The sequence below is a fragment of the Amphiura filiformis genome, chromosome 15 (assembly GCF_039555335.1).
Source record: "Amphiura filiformis chromosome 15, Afil_fr2py, whole genome shotgun sequence".
Classification (NCBI taxonomy): Eukaryota; Metazoa; Echinodermata; class Ophiuroidea; order Amphilepidida; family Amphiuridae; genus Amphiura; species Amphiura filiformis.
Window position 1 is genome coordinate 59,701,573 of NC_092642.1, and position 27,253 is coordinate 59,728,825.

Genomic DNA, 27,253 nt, shown 5'->3' on the forward strand with positions numbered 1-27,253 from the left:
CACTAACCCGTGGTTATGCTACATATGACTCATGGCAGCTATTCATGCACTAACCCATCGTTATGCTACATATGACTCATGGCAGCTATTCATGCACTAACCCGTGGTTATGCTACATATGACTCATGGCAGCTATTCATGCACTAACCCGTGGTTATGCTACATATGACTCATGGCAGCTATTCATGCACTAACCCGTGGTTATGCTACATATGACTCATGGCAGCTATTTATGCACTAACCCGTGGTTATGCTTTTTCAAGAAGGCGAAGCTACTAACTAAAGAAAATAAGCATCATTAATTTGATCTTGTGCGCTACTTGGTAATGTTTGAATGTTTCTATGTTCCAGTGCAAGATGCACGAGCCTCTTCCGTTGTTTAAAGAAAATACTCTCAAGATATGTGGGTGAACAAAACGTTGCTGTGACAAAGAAGTGGATCTTTTTCCTTATATAATACTGTAAGAAATGTAAATGCATAACACACTGTTTTGACATTAAGTAGTAGATCTTTTTCCCTTATATTCCCACCATGCACTGTTCCAGGGGGACTCTTTTCTCTTTTGACAGTCATTCCGCCAAAAGAGTGTTGCAAAATGCCCCCCCCCCTGTTGTGTAGAGGAGTTCAATAGGACATGGATATGTTGGCTGGTGCCTTCATCAGGGAAAAGGAATCATAATACACAATCACTATATTATTGACATTACTAGTTATCCCCTGTTTGTTCATGCAATACCAAAAATATCACTGTTTGAGGTCGTATCACACGAGCCCAAAAATTCAGCATGTGCAAAGGGCGTGCCAAAGATATTTTGGCAGGCCTAACAGGAGGAAAACAATTTTTGGCATACCATTTAGAAATATAACCCCCTCCCTACCCCCCAGTTCCTAATTATTGCACAGCTCTAGCTTAATGTACATACCCCTGGAATGAAGCATGACGGGATATTTAAGGTCTGTTCCCATCTTTTGAGGCACACATTAATTTATACATTGCCAGCAAATTCAGTCTTTGTTTTCTTTTGATATGTAAGTTGGGTGATAGTTATCTTTGCTACTCAAGACAGAAAAAAAAAAGAATAAAGATACAAATATCATAATATGTGGGCGAACTTTATATTCAGAGTCATATACTGCTACATTCATGAGTGACTGATACAGAGATAGATAAGTGGTATCAAACATAATCGGAATATTTTGTTAACAACATTGAGGCCAAATTCAAGTCAGCAACCTTTATGCATGGTATATTTTTAGCTCTAATGTCTTAAAAAAAATAATCTTTCAAGCAATTCCGTATCACATGTCCAGTAATTTGCGTCATGGGGAGGACATGTCCCCAGTCTTTGCCCCTCACTCGGTCACACCAAAATAAAACATCAGGAAAACAATTTTTAGGCAGCTAAAATTGAAAAGAAATGCTGAAATCACAACATCACAAAAAATATATTGTAACCTAAAACTCATCACAGCAAAGAAACAAACAAAAAACTGAACAAAACAATTACTATTTTTAAACTATAAAGACAAAAAAAAACAAAAACATTACAATTATTTAAAATTCATTTCATAAATTATCTGTGTAAATAAGTCAAAAAACAACCAAAATAACATGCTTACAATGCTGTCTTGCATAACAATATCTTCATTTAAAAAAAAAAGAATTTATTCTGGAAACATTTTATTCAATATAGTTGTCATATAGTCAGGTATACTTTATCATTTGATATGAAAACTAGATAACATTTGCTCTCAAAATAATAACAATATGATTTACAATAATACTATATTCATGCCTAGCGCCAAACATTTACTGATATGAACTGCCGATAAGTTGAAATCTTACGAGAAATCTACGGTAACATTCATGCTATGTAAGCATGACTGTAATGCTAACATTATCAATGTACAAGGAGGAGTCTCGTTCAAATATTTACAGACAGTTTTCCCCAAAGTTTGAGTCGCTTATGTGTGTTGACTACTATATTGCTAGTGTTATGTATGATCCTCTTGTTTTAAGGTGGTACCACACCCTTGATAAATTTGTGACTATTTTTCAATTTTCTCAAAAAATAATAACACACTGGTAACAAAAGTTATGTATATTATACCAGTTACTACACTGGAATTTCAGTGACTCAAGGCAAGCGGTATGTTATTTATGATAAGAAAAGAGGTACCGCTAGAATGTACCTTGTTTCTTAACATATAATGAACCACTTGTCTTGAATCACTGAAATTTCAGTGAAGCAATTGGATTCCTTGACCCTATAATATACATAACTTTTGCTACCAGTGTATAGTTATTTTTTGAGAAAAATGCAAAATTTATCAGGTGGTGTAGTATCACCTTAAACATTAATTTGGAATTATTAGTGGGTATGCAAAATAAAAGCCCTCTATTTTTAATTATTTTTCAGCACAAAAACTAGTGTGCACACATTTAGATTTATAAGTGAAATTAACACATAGCAATACAAATCTGTTTCGTATGGGATGAAAGAACCATGTCTCCCAGAACGGAACATTTTTTGAATAATTAAAGCATTAATTACATTTGTCAAAGTCAAGTGGTCTATTCTCACATAGTTAAGATGGGAATAAAAAATCATAACCTGAACTTGGAATTTACGGCGCTATTATTCAAACCATTACAAATATTAATTAGATATTTAATTGTCAATTAATATTATAATTAATCAACTGCAATTTTAATTGACAATTCAGCAAAGTTAACAAGGTGAATAAACTTTATTCATGCATTGTAATGTAATTTAATGTGCTCCTTTCCAATGCAGTTATTATTTTATTGCACCAGTACATCTTCAAGTAATTAGCTGTAATTATTCACACATTTTTTGTTGCAGTAAGCAGAATATTGGTTTATTCTTTGATGAGAAATTAGAAAAAATGCTTAGTTACAGAGGTAATGTGTCTCAGAACACACTTCGGCTACAAAAACATGTGGAAGTTGTGGATAAATGCAAAGCTATCATAAATAGTTTTCTTTCCACTCAAATAATAAAAGTTATAACTTAGTGCTTTTTTTTCTTGGTGCTTTTTTCTAATTTGAGACTACTTTGGTTATTTTTGGTGGGCCACCGGCACACCCTATAGAAGTGTATGCTACTTGCTTACTAACTTACTAAGAATGACTTAGGTTACAGAAAAAATACATGTAAAGTCACTTTATCTGAAAATGTCAAGTGAATGCTGGTATTCTTGGGAACAAATGATGGTATTAAACAAAACTCAATTTACATTGTATCGATGAAACCAGTTGAAATAAGAACGGTAATATCATTGTTTTGAGAACTGACTAATCACGGTTTTCGAATACAGTTGTCACTAAGCAAGGTCAAGGTTCTTGTCATGTAGATTGCATAATTGTGTTATTCCACAAAAAGTATGCTGACGCGGAAGGTGTATCCTCTCATGATCGAGAATTAGATACTTCGCCTATAGGACTACAAAAGGGAACAAATTAAATGACCTTTTTCATTAGGGGGAAAGGGAGTCAAAAAGTCAGATTATGTCTGCAAAAAAACTAGTTGAAAAATCGGTCAAAGTTGATATTTTGAGGTGGTGATCTGTAAATGTAATGACTCTGTGAATGAATGTTTTAAGGACAGGGGCTTACAAATGCACTTAGCATTATTGGACAGGGAATTTAGTTATGATTACATTACCTTTGACAAGTATTTTGTAATATTTATAAGTCAGGCCAGGAAAAATATAGGTCAGTCAGTCACTCTGTCTTGAGAGTGAACTTCACTCTGTCTTGAGAGTGAACTTCACTCTGTCTTGAGAGTGAACTTCACTCTGTCTTGAGAGTGAACTTCACTCAAAGAAGGATTAGTCACTCATTTTGATCTGGTGGAGGGAAATTTCACTTTTGAGGGTACATCATTTTGGTAACCACAAGTGACACACCAATATTGTGGACTTACCACAGCATTTATATCTGAGAAAACTCTAAAAAATGCTATAAATGTGAATAATTTTGTAAAAGAGGGAAAATCAAAGTTGAGAATGACTCAAAAGCACCTGTATTCATTAGTATGATATCACTTTAAGCTATTTAAGCCTAAAATTTGGTTGTACATGATTTTTTGTTCGAAAACTAATAAATGATCCCATCAAACAACAGTGACACACAGGGGTATAACCAGCTTTCTTGGTATGTGGCCAGGGGGGAGGGGTAACATTTATTTCCTGTATGGGTGGTTGGGGTAACTCATGAGCATGAGCTTGCTTTTCTATTTTATCGAGATTTGTAAAAAATTAGTACATGAAGTAGCTCGATGTAGTTTCAGTACAGTCAAATATCCATACTATGATCAAATATCCATCTCAGTGTTAAGATTTGGCTCAGTAGCCTGGCTAATGGCGATCAATGGCTAATACCAATGCTGGCGGAGAGGTGTAAAAAACACGTCTGCACTCATCAAAATCTTGTCTTGTAAACTGGGGAATTTTAGTGGGTAACTGGCAGCACAAAAGATGCACCACCCAATGTTGGGGCGATTCTTTCCTTTTTTCCTTCCTGTTCTTTTGTATTCTTTTCTTTTTCCTCCTTTCTTTTGCTTTGCTGTCCCAATTTTCTCTTCCTTTGTTGCTGGGGCACTTTTCATTTATTTATTATCAAGCCGCTGGTTATGCAACTGGCGAAGCATGGGACTATTCTAGTTTGTACTCGAGGTATATCTCTTTGGACCTGACCCATATAATTTGAGCGGTCTTTCCTTAAACTTGTAGCTATGGTACAATAAATAGAAGTTATGAAAAATACTTTTTTTTTAACTAGTCATTCTCGCATATCTGTCATTTTCAACACAAAAACACTTGTTTCAACTCAATTCATTGCATGGGTGGGAAATATATCGATGCAAAAAAACTGGGAAGTGCGAAAATGTGCCAGTTACCAGTTCTTTAACAAGAGGTAAAATTGGCGACAGATGTAGTACAGCCAGGGAATACCAGTCTTGTATAAAATAGAACATATATATTATTCACGGTGCTTCATCATCACTCATATTAGATCATATAATATACAAAACAATAAAGTAGGTAATAAATAAGAGTCATGCATCATGAACTACGACATACTTTGGGGGATCAAAGATCCCACATTTAGAATTTCAGCTGCTTTCTATTTGCATTATCATGTCTTTGAAGAAATACATAAATAATGTCTAGTTGACTCAAAATATATGTTACACGACTAAGGGGAAATAAGTTTAATGTACCTTAATAAATTTGCAAAAAGCTCCTCAAATTTCTTTTTTGTTTCTTCTTGTTTTCAGCAACTATGAGTATATTTATACTGATCACCTTGCTTATTTACTACACTTTTATTCCACTCAACGTCAACCAGGTCGTTTCTGCTGCACCGCAAATGCAGGGCAACAATTCACTACCCACGTATCAAGTGGGAAGGACCGAAGTTCAGAAAACTTTTTCATGACCTCAATCTGCTTGAATGTCAGATTCTGATCGCTCTAACCAGGGAATAAATAAAGATTGGGAAGCGTCACTCGAAGATAAATGTAATAAAACTATGGATGCCGCCATTACTCTGCCATCGCGTAGGCATGGAACACTACTGCGATTTCTACCGGCTGCATCGCGCCCGTGCTCCGCGTTCAAGAAATAAAATTACCCCCGTGAAAATCACGGCTTGCTGCAACCAAGGTTAGACCTTTTCAAGCCTGCAACAGCGTATTTTTTCAAATGTTGAATAGCTGTTTTTAATACTTTTAATAATATTTTTAGCGCATCCATTAACTTAATTTATTAAATACATCAAATCGACCAACAATCCCACTCTCCAGACCAAGATTTATACAAGAAAAATACTGTTTCAATCACAAAAATTAACCTTAATTTCGCGCCTTCACGCAAGACTTGGCAATAGTCTATTCAGATATTGTTGTCAAGCTCGAGGTGATTGACCCTTGATGATTGACAGTCGGGAACGCGTGCTGTTACGCTGTAGTCATGGTGCTGGGAGCTGCTGGGCGGCGTTGGGGTGCTGGCGACCGTCGAGTCGACGGTCGCCAGCGCCCCCGTTTCCCGAGATGGCGGCTCCCATGCTGGTACCAAATTTGTGATTCCGGCAACTTCTGTATAGCATACCGTAGCGTGCAAATTTGGCCAAATTTGGAGAATAGGCGAATCACTGTCAACCCCTTGCTCTAACATGTTGTCAGAGGGATTCGCCAATAAGCAGTTGCACTTCTAGAAGAAGTTTTACAGTATATTAAAATAGTTGCCCGTATGGTAATAATCACATTACAGAAATAAAAAATATATGACCAGGCTGGAACAATGGCATGAGGTCCGTTCATCCAAGTTACAAATTGACCTCATTCTGGAAACAATTCTGATGTTTTTTTAGGAAATTGCATTAACATTCTATTTGTGCTTAAGAGAAATAAAATCAAAATATTACTAGAAAAATTATCCAAGTCAAGCAGAAACAGAGGAGTGCCATATCACAAAGTTAGGGATCCAACTAATTGCGGAACTTTTCCTATATTTATGGAAATTTGTATTGACATTACATTTAAATGTACTTAACTCCACATAACAATCTCTCATTATGACATCGTCAGACATGAAAATAGCCTGAATAAGCCAAATCGGCATTGAAAGTTTGCAATGCATTATAGGACAGTTTTTGCAGTGTAAGGACACTTTGTCCTTTGACCTTTCAGAAAATTCAGAAATATTGGGTTTTTGTACGTACAAAATATAATCTAAAATGTTTTACGATAATTAAAACAAATATAAAAAATATTAGTATTTTATAAATAATTATTTAATATTTTTAATGATCAATATTACGACAATAATAAGAAAATTAATAATAATAAAGTCAAGTTTCCTGATATGTCAGAGGTCAAAGTGTCCCAAAACTGCTCTCAAAAACCGGAAGTTAAAATGGCGATTGGGCTTATTGTAAGTCTCAATACCATCCTTCATTTGCAGAGAGAACCTCGCTTTGGTAGCAAGATGGCTGTTCCATGCAAATGGAGAATATAGCAGCATTCGACATGTGGGGATGAACTAAATATCCAGGACAACTTGGTGCAACATTAATTGGACGTCTGCGCAGCACTCACTACCTGTCATGGGAAATTTCTCCTAACATTCTCTCCATGAATCAATCATTAATCCACATGCGCGCCTATTACTTACTAATTGACGGTTTTAAGACAAGAAAGCCTTACCTGCAATAGCTGCCATGTGTAATATATTCAAATTTGCACAATATAGAATGGAGAAATTATCAAAATGTCTATAGGGCAGCTATTGCAGATGTAGCCTTTTAACCCTTGTAATCTTCCCTGCTCGATTAATTCACCATCAGACTTGACAAGCTACAAAAACCGGAAGTTAGAATGGCGATTGGGCTTATTGTAAGTCTCAATACCATCCTTCATTTGCAGAGAGAACCTCGCTTTGGTAGCAAGATGGCTGTTCCATGCAAATGGAGAATATAGCAGCATTCGACATGTGGGGATGAACTAAATATCCAGGACAACTTGGTGCAACATTAATTGGACGTCTGCATGCAGCACTCACTACCTGTCATGGGAAATTTCTCCTAACATTCTCTCCATGAATCAATCATTAATCCACATGCGCGCCTATTACTTACTAATTGACGGTTTTAAGACAAGAAAGCCTTACCTGCAATAGCTGCCATGTGTAATATATTCAAATTTGCACAATATAGAATGGAGAAATTATCAAAATGTCTATAGGGCAGCTATTGCAGATGTAGCCTTTTAACCCTTGTAATCTTCCCTGCTCGATTAATTCACCATCAGACTTGACAAGCTACTAAAGAAAGAAAGATGATGTCTGAATAGACTCTAAAAATAGCGAATGAAACAGCTGGAATGGAAAGCCACATGCTCTTAATCGAATGTGTTGCCAATTCATAATTTTACTGAACATAAAGGTGTGGTGTGTACTATAAGACACTCAGCAAGAGTGCTATTTTTAGTCCAATTTTTTGGAGGAAAGGAAAAAAGTGCTCAACTGATGATGCTAAGCACATTCAGTAACTTAAAGGAGTATTTTGTGATCCTAGCATCCTCTTTTCATGACATTTTTCAGTAGATATCCACGAAAAAGCTTATTCCCAAAATTTCAGTTGATTCTGAATTTGCATTTGCAAGTTATGCATGATTATGTGTATTACACTGCTCCATAGACAATGTGGTGAAATTTTGTTCTGGTGTACCAGAACATAATTCAAATTTCATGACATATTTGCTAAACGAATTAATCTACAAGAAATTTTTTGAGTGGTTTCCAGTGGTATAAAAATCTCAACTTTTTGGAGAAAAGTGGGGGAGGCGATGCTGTATAAAACATGTAAATCACAAAATGCCCTTTTAATCAGAGCAACCCTATTATGGTAAAAGGGTGTGTATCTTATATTTACTTCACTAACTTGTTACTTCCTTTTGACAGCTTATTTCAACGACTCTCCCAAGGTAATAGGATGTAACATAGGTCGTCAGATTGGTCCACTTTTTGTGACACAATGAAAATTATCTGGTCCTCAATCAATTGGCCCTAATATGGTAAAAGGGGGTATCTTATATTTACTTCACAAATGTGTTGCTCCCTTATGTCATAGCTAATCTAAAAGACAGTGGCGAGGGAATGATAGTAAACCAAGTTTGAATATATTTCAATATTCTACAAAGATCTTTCCCTCACCTGTCTTTTACTAAAGTTTTAGTAAAGCTTTTACTAAACTTGCTTTTACTTTGGTACTGAAAATATGTGCATAGCATAGTGTGACCAAGATGTGAACTGGGTCATTCCATGATCAGGAGCGCCAAAAGACCCAGTTATTGCCAGTGTCACAGAAAAAGACATTTCCAAAACATCCAACAACTACTGTCAGAAGTACATTGATTGTGACTGGTACTGCCATATTGATCCACCCCAGGCAGACTATGGTTCTGCTGTAATGCAAAGATTCAATAACACCTACTACATGGCAGAAAGAGATGTTATATAAACATAGGTACATCCACACATTATTCCAAAGCTGACGACATCAAGCATCGCACAACTTAAGGGTCTGTATGCGCACAAGATATCGGGTCTAAAGTTAGACCTGATCTAAGTGGAATTTAGTCCCAGGAGAAAGGACATTTGCCTTCACATTTGCTTAAGTTATTTTGTATTATTTTTGAACTTTGCATTTAAATCTTTAGAGTTTGCTAGCTACTCTATGAAGGAAATAAGAGTAAAGGACCATTCCTGATGGAACTAAATTCCACTTAGACCAGGTTCAACTTTAGACCCGGTTTAACTCTTTTGTGCATACGGACCAAGAAATCCAGGCTTCGATGGAATCGTGTGGACACACACTCAGGGATTGATTTGGGAATCGCAATTCTCAAGCGGCTCGATTATCAAAAATCCTATGACCAACTGAACACAACTCATATGAGCATCACTTTATATAATAGCACCTACCATATATAATAACAGTAATCGGATCAGGGAATTCCCACACTAAGCATCTGATGGGGAATTCCCTACACTGCCCCAACAGCTGACACTCCAAAGAAGTTTAATACTTTTTGCCAGTTTTAGCTGGCATATGGGTCAGAGTTGCCTATTGTCAGCATAAAAGATTAATTTTTGAGAAAACTACTGTATCAAATCTTCAGAAATAGCGACTATATTGAGAAGCCTGAACAGATAATGCACTCACTGCATGAGACAGTTTACATTTAATTAACACCTAACTGGGCTTTTACATGTGGGGAAGAAGAAGCATGGGAATTTGTTATTTAAATTAAAAATAACTTTGATTGTTCTTTCACATCTTTTGGCAGCCAAATAGGTTAAGATTTCATGATTGTATGCTGCGCCAAAAAAGTATCCTTACACTTGGAAAAATAATCACAATTTCAAAACTGAATCATATTGGGGTAAATTTGTTTTTTAATAGATGCACTATCTAATCCTGCACATTATGATACCACAAAAATAGTGGGGTCATAAAATATTTGATGAACAAAATGTATGGAGTCTAGATGAACACAGGAGCTAGTGTTTATTTCATTCAAAAAGACTGATTTCAATACACTTTTAGCCTGTTTAGGGGGTATGGTGTATCGGTGGTGGTGGGGGTCATAAAATTGTTGTTGCCGAAATAGGGGGATCACAATTTTATTGACCACTGACTTTTGTAAATTTGGTACCCCGCCTAAAATGACAGCCCCTTATAATCCATACACCCCGTATGGAAGACTTGGCCGTAAGTTTTCACACTGGGACTATGTATTGTAAATGGGGTTAACATGGTTAAAGCCATATTATAACATTTTCAAACAAAATAGATTAGCATTTCTTTGCCATAAAATGTTAGCTTTTACTGTCAGATATATATCCCTTTTATTTTTGAGCCGAACAACTACGGCAAAGCAAAGAAAATTGGAATTTACTACCAGCGCACATGTCGCCAATACATACCACTCCTTCGGTCATGTTGTGGTACGACCCTTTGTTGTGTATATCACTGCCCGCATGCCGTGTACGTACTGTGTGTTATGAACATCGTGTATGCGTTCGACTAATAATTCCATCGTAATAATAAAGCGCCGAATCCTGCGTTTTATTCAAAATCTTGGATTTTGACAAACCTACAGCACCTAGAGTCTTGATTTTTGCAGGGTATATTGGTTTAAAAGTACAATTTAATCGTGTAAAAAAAGGAATTTTAAAAATTCAGTGAGGGCATCTTCCTCAGCAAATGTTATAATATGGCTTTAAGTAAATGGGTGTCGAAATACTGATCCTGCTTGTACAAACGGTTAACCTCATTTGGGGACAAGCGAGGGGAAGCGTTACAGTTGCGGGAGCTCCTGACCCCCACTGAAATCAAGAGTGATCAATGAGTTGTTGTAAAGTCATCTTAAAATCATGAAAGGATTCTGGAATTCAGTCAATTTGATCTTTTCTTTCCAACACATTCTTCTTCAGTCGTTTTTCCATTTATATTCTTTTATTTTTTTCACTCTTTTGCTTTCCTTTCTTTTTATCTCGCTCAATCTTTATATCAAACTTTAAATCGATCTTCCCGACAATCTTTAAATCTTTCTTTATCTTTCTATTTTCTTCCTTTCTATATCTTTCCGTTTTCGTCTTTCCAGTTAAAATTCATAGGCAAAGAAAAATCTCCATCAAAACATGTACTATTGCAAGTCGTATTTGAACTATAGTTTATTTAGTAGCGATTTCTATAATGCAATGTCTCCAGCAGTGTAGGGTACAGGATACATAAATGTGGCATAATCAAGTAAATGACATTTTGAGCTATTCCAGTTGAAATCCACATTCCCTATGGAAGACATGACCTTAATCTTCCACACAGGGAGTGTGTATTTCAAATGGGGTTACCTGAATGGGCAAATCCATTTGAAATCTACACCCCCTGTATAGGAGATTAAGGTCATGTCTCCCACAGGGGGTGTAGATACTTAACTGGAATAGCCCATTTTATCACACCAAATCAATTTTCATCATGTTTTTTTGTCTGTTTAACAGTAGTCATGTTCAAACTGTAGTTAACTCAAAAGAGTAAACTTATGCCAACTGCAATACAAATTACATTGTATCTGTGCCCACAGTAGACTACTCCAACCACTGCATTGCCCAATACTCAAAGCACTCACTTCTGGTCAGTGTAAAGGGCCATTCCAGTTGAAATACATACACCCCCATTGGAAGGTATGACTAAATCTTCCATACAGAGAATGTGAATGGGATTAACCGAATTGAGTAACTCCGTTAAAAGTCTATACCATCTGTGTGTTGGAGATTAAGATCATGTCTTCCATAGGGTATGTATGGACATGGATTTCAACTGGAAAAGCCCACTGTGCCCAACTAAGCATTCTGAGGTTTTTATTCAAAGCTGGATAAAGTTGTACATTTTAATTACTTTTGCTTCTATTGAACAGCTAGCAATGCATGTTAATTCAATATGTCCCTGGCTGTTCAATAGAAACAACAGTATTTAAAATGTACAACTTTATCCAGCTTTGAATAAAAACCTCAGAACTTTTAGGCTTTTTTTTTTTATAGCAGTTTTTCTCTGGTTCCAACCTTGAATAACAAGTCTATAACTTTATTAATTAAAAAAAAAAAGAAATTAAATTTTGTTTTTTAGCAATTTTGGGATTTCAGGTACCAGATTACCCACCCGAAAAATGCGTTGGGTACCCAGGTATAAAATTACCAGAAAATCCCTGCCTTAATTCTGACACAACTGTTGTACCAAAGCCGGAATAGATATGTCTCTGATCAAGACGCCAACCCTTCCACCGTGTGTACCTCCGTCAGTGTGAACACAGCTAGCGTGTTGAAAATCCCACCACAATTGGATTTATAGTACCTTACACATGAATATTTTCAATTTCCTTGAAACAAAGAAATACAGCAGAATTTGAATATATCCTTGGGTCATATCTGAACATCACTGCATAATATTAATATCTCTTGACAAAACCTGTGATGTAATGGATGTAGACAAGAAACCGGTCTGCAGACCTAGTTCATAGTGTGCAATGGAGTCCGTCTCCACCCTATTTATCTTGACACCCTTTATACTGAAAATTGTCATACTGCACCCTTTTTACAATCTAATTATCTTTTAAAACACAAACAAGTTTTATCATACCATATATCTGCTTCATACAAATAAGAAATATAGTACTTCATTTTAAAAATATCAATTTAGAGAAATGTCTTATAAAATGCTATGACTTCAAAAGCCATACGTTTTTGCTCAAAAGCTTTCAAATAAAAATTTTTCCTTCTGTGGAAATTGACTTCCACCCTTTATATTTCACTCTCAACCCTTTTTTATAATGCTACCCTTTTAATGTAAAAAGTGAGACTCCCACCCTTTTCCCAATTTCCGGAATTTCAAAAAGGTACCCTTTCTAAAGTATAATGGGCTGCACACTATGTTAAGTTTTGAGATAAAGGTCTTAAAGATATCATCAAATTTTTGAAATGAAGATTTTAGTAGCTGTGGATGTTGGCGGCTCAGTGCAAAACTAACTCAGCTCCATTTTGAGAAAAAAAAGACTTATGTAAAAACTACTAACTGTATGATGAGGCGCTAGAAAGTTCAACATCTAGGGGATTGATTATCTATTCACAACCACTCTGCCATGAAAGCGTCTAAAAGAGTAACAGTCCAACCTCTCTTATCCGGACCTCTTTTATATGGATCTCTCTGTTATCCGGCTGTGAAATCTTCACAGGAAAATGTGTTTTTTATGATTTAACACCTTAATTCCATGCTCTGAATGCTTAGAATGGCATATCTATGTTGCATAAAGCACTCTAAAGCCATCTTTTAGTGCTATTATCCCATATTAGCCCAATCTTTTGTTGTCACAATTTCAATCCTTGGAACTTTCAATACAGAATTACATGTAATTCACTTATCCGGATTTTTCACTTATCCGGACAATGCTTGGTCCCATCATGGACGGATAAAAGAGGTGGGACTGTATGTAAATCATGAACAAAAATAACTACACTATAAATTAAAACGTTAGGCATTATCTAGTTCGAAAACCAAATATGTGACCATCCGCCACAAACTGGTCGTAAAGTCGGCATTTTCCATTCGAGAAACAATTAAAAACATTATTGGATTTCACTTCCAGATGTCCGATGAAGCTGGTTGAGTTGTCATTTTAAAGCTGAAAGTGCATTCTTTTACATTCTGCAATAAACTGAAAATGATCTAGAGCCGACTTTACTACCACTTGGTCACATATGTCGGTCACCTGCTCCCACAAAATGAGCTTAAAGTTGGGAGACCTTCCAAGAGTACAGCAAATATCCCCAATCACATACCACTGACTATAATAGGTGTATTCAAACAGGGACCGTGTATAAAGGGACTGGAAACGGGATTATTGATAGCTATTGTCAAGATATTGGCGATCTTTTCCTTTAGACCACCCTCGCTATATAGGGACTAAATTATTACTTTTGCATCAAGGTTTACTTTTGCATCAAGGTTAAACAGTTGCCAAACACTTTGAAGTCAAGGTTTAATGTATTGGAAGGAGGGCAGGGCTTCGATAAATGAGGGAAATTATGGGGTAAAAAACAAGGTTAAAACAACTTTTTGAAAAGAAGTGAAAACTGCTATTTTGCTAGGAAGTTTTCGTCTCAAAAAAATTTAAAAATAATCGAAAAAGCAAGAAACATACCTTCATAAAATCAGCATCACTTCCGTCACATGAAAAGATGATCAGATGAGTGGAAAGTGGCAGAGAATTTGTGAAATGAAGTAATTTTGTAAATAAAAAACATCACGTTTTTGGAGAATTCCGCCATCTTGAATAAATGCAGAATTGCGTCAGGCAGTGAAAAACTGTCAAACGCGCTTGAAAATGCTTGATACGCATAGCGTAAACCATGCGGTCAAAAGCGAGCGTGTATCAAGCGCTTCGTGCTACTGCGAAAAGTTTTTAAGTTTGCATCACAGGTTTTGCATTCAGCTCTTTTACGTCAAAAATTGCAATAAAAACGTGGAATTTGGAACAAAATAAAGCTTGTTCGACAAAGTAAAAGGTATGTTTGTATAGCTAAGAACATGTTTAACCTTGATGCGAAAGTTTAATTTGATAAATTAAGTAATTTTAACCATATATAGTTCGGTGGTCTAAAAGAAAAGATCGCCAAGATATTGTTATCAGATTATCTTTCACCACCTTCAATTGTATGAGAGTTGCGCCAAGGGCGCGATGTTTGAATTTTATTATTTACTCATGTTGCTCTACTAAATATCAAAAAAACATCAAAGTATTCCAATATCTTTTTAAGTCATGACAAATTGTGTAAAATGTCTATCCTTTGTCGAAAATAATTTCTGTGTAGCATCGAGAATCATTTACATAGGATTTTAGAGACAAAATGTGATAATTTTGTGGAGATACAGAATGCTAGAACAAACAAAATTATATTTTTTCTGGAATGTGTACACCGTGCGCTTGGTATTCCTACTGATTTCGATACTGAAATAATTCTTAAGATGATGTTCTTTGAAGATTTATGTTGGCATTTCTAGAGTCTGTCATTATACTATCAAACATGTAGGCTCATTTAGCAATGTACAAGACAAGCCAAGCGCAGTTTTGCAACTGTGCTTGGCTTCGTACTAGGGTCTATTGATCAACGTATTATTCATGCTTGCTCAACTGAGGATAATTTGTAAACCAGCAACTCGCATGGTACAATGGATGGAAGGCGTTTCCAGTCCCTCCATACAAGGTCCCTGATTCAAACAAAGAATTCAATAACTGGAAGGTCTCCGAAACCACCAACTTGCCACTTTATGCTTATTTTGTGGGAATAGATCACATAATGTTACCGTTATTGCGAGAAGAGGTCACAACTGCCACATATTATTTTCCATAAAATGGGCCAGGGCAAATACTATAAAAGTAGACATTTTTGTGTCAGATTTATTTTTGCACTTTTCCGGAGTGCAAGGGGGGGAGTTGGGGGAGGGGGAGTGGGGGGGGGTAATAACAGGGGAGCTATTCCAGTTGAAATCCACATTCCCTATGGAAGACATGACCTTAATCTTCCACACAGGGAGTGTGTATTTCAAATGGGGTTACCTGAATGGGCAAATCCATTTGAAATCTACACCCCCTGTATAGGAGATTAAGGTCATGTCTCCCACAGGGGGTGTAGATACGTAACTGGAATAGCCCATTTTATCACACCAAATCAATTTTCATCATGTTTTTTTGTCTGTTTAACAGTAGTCATGTTCAAACTGTAGTTAACTCAAAAAGAGTAAACTTATGCCAACTGCAATACAAATTACATTGTATCTGTGCCCACAGTAGACTACTCCAACCACTGCATTGCCCAATACTCAAAGCACTCACTTCTGGTCAGTGTAAGGGCCATTCCAGTTGAAATACATACACCCCCATTGGAAGGTATGACTAAATCTTCCATACAGAGAATGTGAATGGGATTAACCGAATTGAGTAACTCCGTTAAAAGTCTATACCATCTGTGTGTTGGAGATTAAGATCATGTCTTCCATAGGGTATGTATGGACATGGATTTCAACTGGAAAAGCCCAATGTGCCCAACTAAAAATTCTGAGGTTTTTATTCAAAGCTGGATAAAGTTGTACATTTTAATTACTTTTGCTTCTATTGAACAGCTAGCAATGCATGTTAATTCAATATGTCCCTGGCTGTTCAATAGAAACAACAGTATTTAAAATGTACAACTTTATCCAGCTTTGAATAAAAACCTCAGAACTTTTAGGCTTTTTTTTTATAGCAGTTTTCTCTGGTTCCAACCTTGAATAACAAGTCTATAACTTTATTAATTAAAAAAAAAGAAATTAAATTTTGTTTTTTAGCAATTTTGGGATTTCAGGTACCAGATTACCCACCCGAAAAATGCGTTGGGTACCCAGGTATAAAATTACCAGAAAATCCCTGCCTTAATTCTGACACAACTGTTGTACCAAAGCCGGAATAGATATGTCTCTGATCAAGACGCCAACCCTTCCACCGTGTGTACCTCCGTCAGTGTGAACACAGCTAGCGTGTTGAAAATCCCACCACAATTGGATTTATAGTACCTTACACATGAATATTTTCAATTTCCTTGAAACAAAGAAATACAGCAGAATTTGAATATATCCTTGGGTCATATCTGAACATCACTGCATAATATTAAGGGCTGGGGTATGAGCGTTTGGACAGTATTTATTTTGGGACATTAGAGCACATCAGACATATCGAATTGCATTCTGAATACGAAGAATGTCATTCTGATATCAAATAATTTTGATTTTTGAAATTAGCAATTTAATACACATTTTATGGCAAATCATTAAAAATTGATATTTTTGATATTTAACAGTACTTGAAGTAAACTTTATAAATCTGATGATTTATAATTAAAGTGTATGTAGGTGGGATGAAAAGCCGACGATCAATTGAAAATTTTGACCTTTCGTATTGAAGATATGGATTTTTTTTCCCAAAACACCAAAAAAAATAGGTCTTTTTGGGAAAGAAATCCATATCTTCAATATGAAAGGTCAAAATTTTCAATTGACCGTCGGCTTTTCCTACCTGCTACATACACTTTAAGAATATATCATTAGATTTATATAATTTACTTTAACGACCGTTATATATCAAAATTTGAAAAATATCAAATTTTATAATTTGTCATAAAATTTGTATTATATTGTGATTTTCAAAAATTAAAATTATTTGATATCAGAAAGACATGCTTCATATTCAGAATGCAATTCGATAGGTCTGAGGTGCTCTCATGTCCCTCAAAAAATACTGTCGAAACGCAATAAACGCTCATTTTAGATCCCTTAATATCTCTTGACAAAACCTGTGATGTAATGGATGTAGACAAGAAACCGGTCTGCAGACCTACAATCCCGAAATATGTCTTGAAACATTAAAAGCGTCTTTAGGGAAAATTAGTTCCCCCACTCCCCGTGCAATGTTGAAGCGTGCAAATGTGTTCAGCGTGTCTCCAAAGTGTCGCAACATTGAATGATGGGGGGTGGGGAAGGAAAAGTGTTCATTGATGGCCCAGCTTTCTTCTAATTCCAAATATTGAACATTTTTATCGACATTAAATATACACTTTGGATTTCATTCAAGATGCCTAAAGCGTTTCAACGACATTTTTCGGGGATTGTAGTTCATAGTGTGCAATGGAGTCCGTCTCCACCCTATTTATCTTGACACCCTTTATACTGAAAATTGTCATACTGCACCCTTTTTACAATCTAATTATCTTTGAAAACACAAACAAGTTTTATCATACCATATATCTGCTTCATACAAATAAGAAATATAGTACTTCATTTTAAAAATATCAATTTAGAGAAATGTCTTATAAAATGCTATGACTTCAAAAGCCATACGTTTTTTGCTCAAAAGCTTTCAAATAAAAATTTTTCCTTCTCTTGAAATTGACTTCCACCCTTTATATTTCACTCTCAACCCTTTTTTTATAATGCTACCCTTTTAATGTAAAAAGTGAGACTCCACCCTTTTCCCAATTTCCGAATTTCAAAAAGGTACCCTTTCTAAAGTATAATGGGCTGCACACTATGTTAAGTTTTGAGATAAAGGTCTTAAAGATATCATCAAATTTTTGAAATGAAGATTTTAGTAGCTGTGGATGTTGGCGGCTCAGTGCAAAACTAACTCAGCTCCATTTTGAGAAAAAAAAAGACTTGCGTAAAAACTACTAACTGTATGATGAGGCGCTAGAAAGTTCAACATCTAGGGGATTGATTATCTATTCACAACCACTCTGCCATGAAAGCGTCTAAAAGAGTAACAGTCCAACCTCTCTTATCCGGACCTCTTTTATATGGATCTCTCTGTTATCCGGCTGTGAAATCTTCACAGGAAAATGTGTTTTTGATGATTTAACACCTTAATTCCATGCTCTGAATGCTTAGAATGGCATATCTATGTTGCATAAAGCACTCTAAAGCCATCTTTTAGTGCTATTATCCCATATTAGCCCAATCTTTTGTTGTCACAATTTCAATCCTTGGAACTTTCAATACAGAATTACATGTAATTCACTTATCCGGATTTTTCACTTATCCGGACAATGCTTGTCCCATCATGGACGGATAAAAGAGGTGGGACTGTATGTAAATCATGAACAAAAATAACTACACTATAAATTAAAACGTTAGGCATTATCTAGTTCGAAAACCAAATATGTGACCATCCGCCACAAACTGGTCGTAAAGTCGGCATTTTCCATTCGAGAAACAATTAAAAACATTATTGGATTTCACTTCCAGATGTCCGATGAAGCTGGTTGAGTTGTCATTTTAAAGCTGAAAGTGCATTCTTTTACATTCTGCAATAAACTGAAAATGATCTAGAGCCGACTTTACTACCACTTGGTCACATATGTCGGTCACCTGCTCCCACAAAATGAGCTTAAAGTTGGGAGACCTTCCAAGAGTACAGCAAATATCCCCAATCACATACCACTGACTATAATAGGTGTATTCAAACAGGGACCGTGTATAAAGGGACTGGAAACGGGATTATTGATAGCTATTGTCAAGATATTGGCGATCTTTTCCTTTAGACCACCCTCGCTATATAGGGACTAAATTATTACTTTTGCATCAAGGTTTACTTTTGCATCAAGGTTAAACAGTTGCCAAACACTTTGAAGTCAAGGTTTAATGTATTGGAAGGAGGGCAGGGCTTCGATAAATGAGGGAAATTATGGGGTAAAAAACAAGGTTAAAACAACTTTTTGAAAAGAAGTGAAAACTGCTATTTTGCTAGGAAGTTTTCGTCTCAAAAAAAATTTAAAAATAATCGAAAAAGCAAGAAACATACCTTCATAAAATCAGCATCACTTCCGTCACATGAAAAGATGATCAGATGAGTGGAAAGTGGCAGAGAATTTGTGAAATGAAGTAATTTTGTAAATAAAAACATCACGTTTTTGGAGAATTCCGCCATCTTGAATAAATGCAGAATTGCGTCAGGCAGTGAAAAACTGTCAAACGCGCTTGAAAATGCTTGATACGCATAGCGTAAACCATGGGTCAAAACGAAGCGTGTATCAAGCGCTGCGTGCTACTCTGAAAGTTTTAAGTTTGCATCACAGGTTTTGCATTCAGCTCTTTTACGTCAAAAATTGCAATAAAAACGTGGAATTTGGAACAAAATAAAGCTTGTTCGACAAAGTAAAAGGTATGTTTGTATAGCTAAGAACATGTTTAACCTTGATGCGAAAGTTTAATTTGATAAATTCGTAATTTTAACCATATATAGTTCGGGTGGTCTAAAAGAAAAGATCGCCAAGATATTGTTATCAGATTATCTTTCACCACCTTCAATTGTATGAGAGTTGCGCCAAGGGCGATGTTTGAATTTTATTATTTACTCATGTTGCTCTACTAAATATCAAAAAAACATCAAAGTATTCCAATATCTTTTTAAGTCATGACAAATTGTGTAAAATGTCTATCCTTTGTCGAAAATAATTTCTGTGTAGCATCGAGAATCATTTACATAGGATTTTAGAGACAAAATGTGATAATTTTGTGGAGATACAGAATGCTAGAACAAACAAAATTATATTTTTTCTGGAATGTGTACACCGTACGCTTGGTATTCCTACTGATTTCGATACTGAAATAATTCTTAAGATGATGTTCTTTGAAGATTTATGTTGGCATTTCTAGAGTCTGTCATTATACTAGCAAACATGTAGGCTCATTTCAAGAATGTACAAGACAAGCCAAGCGCAGTGTTGTAACTGTGCTTGATTCGCATACTAGGGTCTATTGATCAACGTATTATTCATGCTTGCTCAACTGAGGATAATTTGTAAACCAGCAACTCGCATGGTACAATGGATGGAAGGCGTTTCCAGTCCCTCCATACAAGGTCCCTGATTCAAACAAAGAATTCAATAACTGGAAGGTCTCCAAACCACCAACTTGCCACTTTATGCTTATTTTGTGGGAATAGATCACATAATGTTACCGTTATTATGAGAAGAGGTCACAACTGCCACATATTATTTTCCATAAAATGCGCAAGGGCAAATACTATAAAAGTAGACATTGTTGTGTCAGATTGATTTTTGCACTTTTCCGGAGTGCAAGGGGGGGGGAGTTGGGGGAGGGGGAGTGGGGGGGGTAATAACAATGTGTAAATATATTCCTTTTGTGTATAGGTCAATGTAAGGAAACTTAAAATTGTGAATTTAAAAACAAGTGAAACAGTTAAAAATTAGCAAATCACAAAAAATAAATCGCACAAAAATGTCCACTTTTACAACATCTGAGCACAAAATAGTCCAATATTCCAATGGCACAGTTCACTATTCTCCAACTAAACAATCAAAACTCAAACTTTGACCCCAAGCTGTGGCATGAGTTTTCTACCTAAACTAATTCAAAGGTCATTGCATGAATGTATAAACTACTGGGGGTTCATGAACTGTGTCACAGTGGATGAGTATGTTTTGGGGGGACAAGTTAATGGGTCAGGCACGAATCTCCAAATCCAATTGGATCAAGTGTGCACAGTTGTTATGGAGTGGTCAGACAAGTGTGTCAAGCTTTCTTCTCTCCTCACAGAAATATTACTTTGCTACGTTTCAAGTGGGCAAAAAACCTGTCACTAGTGTAAGGAATTGTCATGGCCTTGTTTTGTGCCAATATTGGATTCGATGAACAAAATGCTGGCTTATTATCATGAAATTTAACGGTCGTCTGAGGCCCATAGACTTGACCAGCGAGAAGTGCGTGTCCAACCCAAAGGGGTGGACCGAGTGTCAGTGTCAGGCATTCTTTGTTTTGCTTTCTTTTTTTGCAAAGACATTCTCAAAATCACAGAATTATGTTCTTTGTGTCAGTTTCGATTTCTTTCTTGGCAAGCCAGGAATCTTTAATCAGTGAAATGTATGCAGATACCTGACATTTCAGTTTCAAATTTGCTCGATTTTGAAAACTTAGCAGAGAACAAAACAACGCCCAAAGCAAAACCTAGAAAAAACAAAAACAAAAAATGTTCTAATATGGAGAAGCACAGTTTAAAGTGGGATAGCCTGATCTATATATCTAGTTGTGTTCACATTTTGAGTTACACCCGGCGTAAACTTACGCTAACTTTGATCAAAATTCCACAAATATTTTCCCTACTCCTACCGCGTGTCCACACCTAGCCTACTCCTAGCATTACGCCGACCAGTTCCACCAAGCATTCACTTCTGGTTGGCGTAAACATCGGCTACCACTTCCGGTGTTTCCGTGACCCTTTTCAACCATGCGTTATGTAATTTCTTAGTTCCAACCAATAAAAGGTCAAACTTACACCGGCTGCCAGGCGTAGCAGCATTCACATTGCAACTTACGCCTGGCGGAGGTTACACCCAGCTCGCTACTCCTTACTTTTGTCAGGAGTAAATCGTCAGACGTACACCTGGCGGAACTTACGCTTACCATCGTTCACACTGCACCTACTCCTGGCAGCACCTACCACTATACTCCTAGCAACTTGCGCGGACTAAGTTCTGCCGGGCGTACGTCCGACAATGTGAACACAACTTGTGTTACATGCTTGGAAACTCTTGAATGTGATCTAGGTACTCCGTAGACAGACACATATTTCCTGACCGCGGGCACCTAGACATCATTCCCATTCCTAGATTTCTGTTTAACATTGGCTTTGTATCCAAATTGATTGCATGGATTTCACAAAAATGACACCTGGGATACAAAATCGTTTTTAACCTGGAGGCCATTATGAAATGTTAGATACAAATATTATGCTATGGTTATGATCAAACTAGCGATTAGGTACATGTCATGATATTGGTGATTTTGAAGGCACAGGTTAGCCTTGGTTCAAGGCATCAGGGCTCTAGTCTGGGCACAGACCCTAGACAAGGCGGTTCTTGAGCCAAGAGTCTCGCTGCTTTCACAATTACTTTTGGTAACAGAAGTAAAAAAACTAGACTAGGGATGGCAGTCCCAAATAGGTCATCCAATAACATGGGAAGTGAACAAACACATTATAGTGAATATTCATTAGAGACAATTTTTTTTTCATTTTCAGCATATTTTACATGTTGACCTAAAATTAACTATGATCCAAGTTTGTTTGCTGTAATATAATAGGGATTTGAACTATTCGCCCGAGAGCATAAATTTAATCAAAACTTTCTCTGAAAAGTTTTATTTGAAGTGGATCATTATATTTGAAAACAGACCATTATTCAACATCCACCAATCATGAGTGTTTAAAAGCAAACTTAGAATGCAAGAAATAGCACTGTAGTATTCAGCAAGGTTCCACAGTGCAGTGGTGTCCGACTGCTCTTCCTGATTATCACATAAAAAGAACTAAATCACGCCTAGGTCACGCGATGCAACACAGCTTGATCGGTGAATGAGGTGATGATGTGATAATGACCCGATTCTATTTGCCAATCAGATCCCCACTTCCATGTTTATGCTATATATAAACAGTGCAAAATTGGCAGACCCCTGAAGAATCTTGCCAACGCTACAGTGGTACATCATGGGCTTTTGTGTTCAGAACTGGTGAACAGAATCAAATGAGTTCAAAATATAACCAGGCTCACTGTTTCTTTTGAGCAAATTTTATATTTTCATTATACATTTTAAAAATTGTGGTGAAACCCCACAAATGGTCTTTTTTATTGGGACACCCTATATGTGTCTTTCTGATTGGAATTTAGTATAGAAGCCTTCCTTTACTTGGAACTATTGGAAGAAATTTAAAAAAAATCAAATTCAACATTAATTTCAAGCAGAAGATGCGAGTCAGATAGTATTTCCTTATGCAAGTCTGCCACCTGCCTTGCACCTGTTATGTCTACCTCATATTAGGTCATTGTTATTTCATCAGCCGCAATATAGGTATATGTACTTCATGATTCAAGAATTGAAAGTTAACTTCAATTCAAAGAAGGCACCAAATATGTTTTGTCATGTACATTGCTACATATAAGGTCTATCATTAACACACACATTATCGCTATCAACATCATTTGTCTCCATCATCCATCCTCTTCAAACCATGAGTTGTAATGTACACTGAAATTCATGATGAAATGTTGCGACAACTTCATCTCTTGCATATTCAGTTGTATCAGGTATACCGTTGTACAAATCTTCAGACTTTAAAGGCTCCAATATCAAATTTTCAAGGACTACCGTATTTCGTCAAATAAGCGCCTCCGGGGGCGTTACATTTTCCCAAGGGGGCGTTTATTAGAGGTCATTTTTAGCACGACAATTCCTGTTAAAATCATTAGGTAAGCTTAAAAGTCATGCTAAAATGACGAACTATGAACTTTTGACACTGACTTTTGGTTCACTTCCGGTGTTCCGATGCAGATTTTAGCCATTTATTGCTGCTATTATTGACCATGTGAGCAACTTGGTAAGCTTACTACACAAGATAGCATGGAAATATCAGAATTTTTGAAACATCTTGGTTGAACAAAGTTGTGGGGGGTTTATTTGAGGGGGGGGCGACTATTTGACTAAATACGGTATATGGTTTCTTTGATAAAGCATGCTGCATTTCTAACTAAAGATGTAATACTAGGTACATCCACAGTGTAGACTCCACATGGAGACGGCACATGAGGAAATCTACCCTATAAACCTGTCTTTAGGATTCCTCAAATTTATCCCAAAAAAATCTAGGGAATTTAATGATATCCCCAGACACTATTTATCCCCACAGACAGACCAATCGTAACCAGTCAAAGTCCCTGTGTTTTCTCTGCTGTGAATTCTCGCATATTCATCATGACGCTGATTGTTGTGTTGGATCGTCCATGTCTAACAATCATGCCAATGTTGTGTGCAATAGCGTATACACGATAGAGCTTTGCGTGTCTTCGCATCTACGTGAAAAACCGTACAAATACGCGGTATGTGCATAGCAGTTTCGTCTGTCGCATTTCATGGAATGTCACCCTCATTATCAGGTGATGCTGAGACTTTGACTGTTTGGAGCTGGTCTGTTATCTCTTTCGTCCATGGATATCCCAGAGTGATCCTCAAATGTAACTGCCATGTGATGATGTGAACAAGCAATTTTGCTATTCTCCAGCCTGATGAGCATTTTAGGAATTGAATTGAATATTATCTTCCACACAGGGAGTGTGAATTTCAAATGGGGTTACCTGAAATGGTGACTCCATTTGAAATCTACATCCCATGTGTCTGAGAATAAGGTCATGTCTTCCACAGGGAGTGTGAATTTCAAATGGGGTTACCTGAAATGGTGACTCCATTTGAAATCTACACCCCATGTGTGGGAGAATAAGGTTATGTCTAACAGGGGGTGTATGGATTTCAATTGGAATAGCACAATTCTCAAGGATACTGTGACCGTCTCAACACTCTGGGCTATTCTTAAAGAGTTACATCCTCCCACTTTTCATGAAAATCAAATTTCAAGGACCTTCAAAGGTCTCTCTCTATAGTTTTGAAGATCTTACTTGAAAATGGATATCTACCGACAATCAAAATTTGAGTCTTGACATGGAAATTTCATTTTCTATTGACTTTCAAGGGTTTGAGACGTCTTGAGGTCTGAACATTTATAGTTTAATAACAGCATGTTGAGGGAGAAATTGGACACAACACAATAATACATGTGAGCCGAGATGCTGACGCATCTATCTGATGCACAAGCCCCAGAAAGGGGGGAGGGGTGCATTTGGAAAGAAACATTACACTTTACTTATGTATTTTTATAACATATTATGTATTTTATAACATATTGTGTTTCTCGATGGGTCACCTTGGCTTTGATATTTAAATGATTCTTTTATGGCAAAGGGAAGCTTCGTGTTTTGCAGATTAAAAAATATAAATAAACCATTCAAGGGTATATATATGAATAGATCTTGTGGCCAGGGGGCAACTTCCAAGTTGAAGTATACAAGCCTGTGAGTGGGGTCTTAAAAAAAGTGGAAAATTTACCTACAAATTCAATGCTATTCATGCATATTTCACCAGAAATAATTGAAGATTTTAAGCATGTATTTCATTGCATAAATGTGAGTGTCACTCGACAAAATTACGATATATGGTAGCCAGATGATGTATTCCAATGGATGGTTTGGATAAAAAAATAACTTTTGGACAATCATGTATCGCCACGCAGGGACCAGGGCGCCATTTAACATCATTCTGATGGGCACAGTTCTAAACAAACATTATTACACAATGAGTACGGACAGGGAATCAAAGAATATGTGACCTTCGCTCCACAACATCATGATGATTGTATGACCTGCATTTAAATTTACAGATTTCAGATTAATTACTTGATAGTTCATTACTGCATCAAAGCAGCTTTTGACTGTTGATCCAAAAAGTTTGACGGTCACTTTCAAGTAATTTATAAACAATCATTTTTTTTACACTTTTACACGTGGGCGGGCAGCGGTGTCATGTTCACTCACACAGCTGTGCTAACCGCAAGACTTGCTGGGAAGTGCTTAAATCATCCTCTGAGTGGAACAAGGGTCCAACTCCATTTTACAAAAATGAGTTTATCATATTTTAAAAGACCTATACCGTTGCCATTGCAACATATATCATTTCACATGTATGTTATAATGTATGTTCATGTACCAGGTCCCCTGAAGATAAAAACAGTGTGTCTCTTAAAAAACGTTTCCAAATAGTGTTTTTTGTTAATATTTGAAGAAAAAAAAAAACATAGGGAAGGGCAGTTAATGGAGCTAATTTTTACAATTTCACGTTGAAAAAACTACTGCTCAATTTTCATCAGCTGCAAATATAAAAACATCACTTACCAAAAGCGCCACCGATTTCAGCTCCACTGGTAGGAATGTTGACATTAACGATTCCACAGTCTGATCCCTTTGGTCTGCAAGAAACAATGACAATAATTAACAGTTATTTCATAATATATCAAATTTTCACATAGTAGTGTTAAGGGAACTGGAATGAGCGTTTTGACAGCATTTTTTGTGGGACATGAGAGCACATCAGACCTATCGAATTGCATTCTGATCAATCAATCAATCAATCAATCAATCAATCAATCAACCAATCAGTTGATCATCAATCACACAAACCAAAGATCGATCAATGGACAAATCAAAGTTTATCAGTCATCCTCAGCTGTATGAAACTATAATTTTGAATGCCAGAATTTCAAGTTAAAGCCTTAATGTACGATCTTAACCAAGCTAGTTTTGCACGAGACTACGGTTTGCGATCGTGGCCGACATAAAGTCATAATCTAAAAATTATGACTTTATGTCGGACTAACAGAAAATCGTCCAGTTTTACTACAAATAGGACGAATTTGACAGTTTGCTCATAGATTTAAGTTAGAACGTAAGTATTACAAATATGCCAAAAAATCGGTTTTGAAAAAAGTAAAGGTAAATTCTGAAAAAAGATCGTACATTATGACTTTAATTCCACTATTTGGACAAGCAAATTAAAATTTTATTTATACAAGTTTTACAGTATGCAATACATGATTGAAACCCATCATTATTAATAACTACTTGATCGCAAATTAATATCCACAGTTCGCGCGTCATCTTTCAAAATCAAATTGTAAAAATTGA

The 27,253-nt window shown here is 36.3% G+C and overlaps 1 protein-coding gene across 1 annotated transcript in view; it reads right to left on the reverse strand.

Annotated features, from left to right (window-relative positions):
- The window catches only part of LOC140171901 (alpha-aminoadipic semialdehyde dehydrogenase-like), a 646,628-nt gene that overhangs the window by 244,972 nt on the left and 374,403 nt on the right, over positions 1-27,253 (reverse strand). Inside the window, exon 16 of the mRNA XM_072195242.1 lies at positions 26,465-26,538. Coding sequence (XP_072051343.1) covers positions 26,465-26,538 — 74 coding nt within the window. The remainder of the gene's footprint in view (positions 1-26,464; positions 26,539-27,253) is intronic.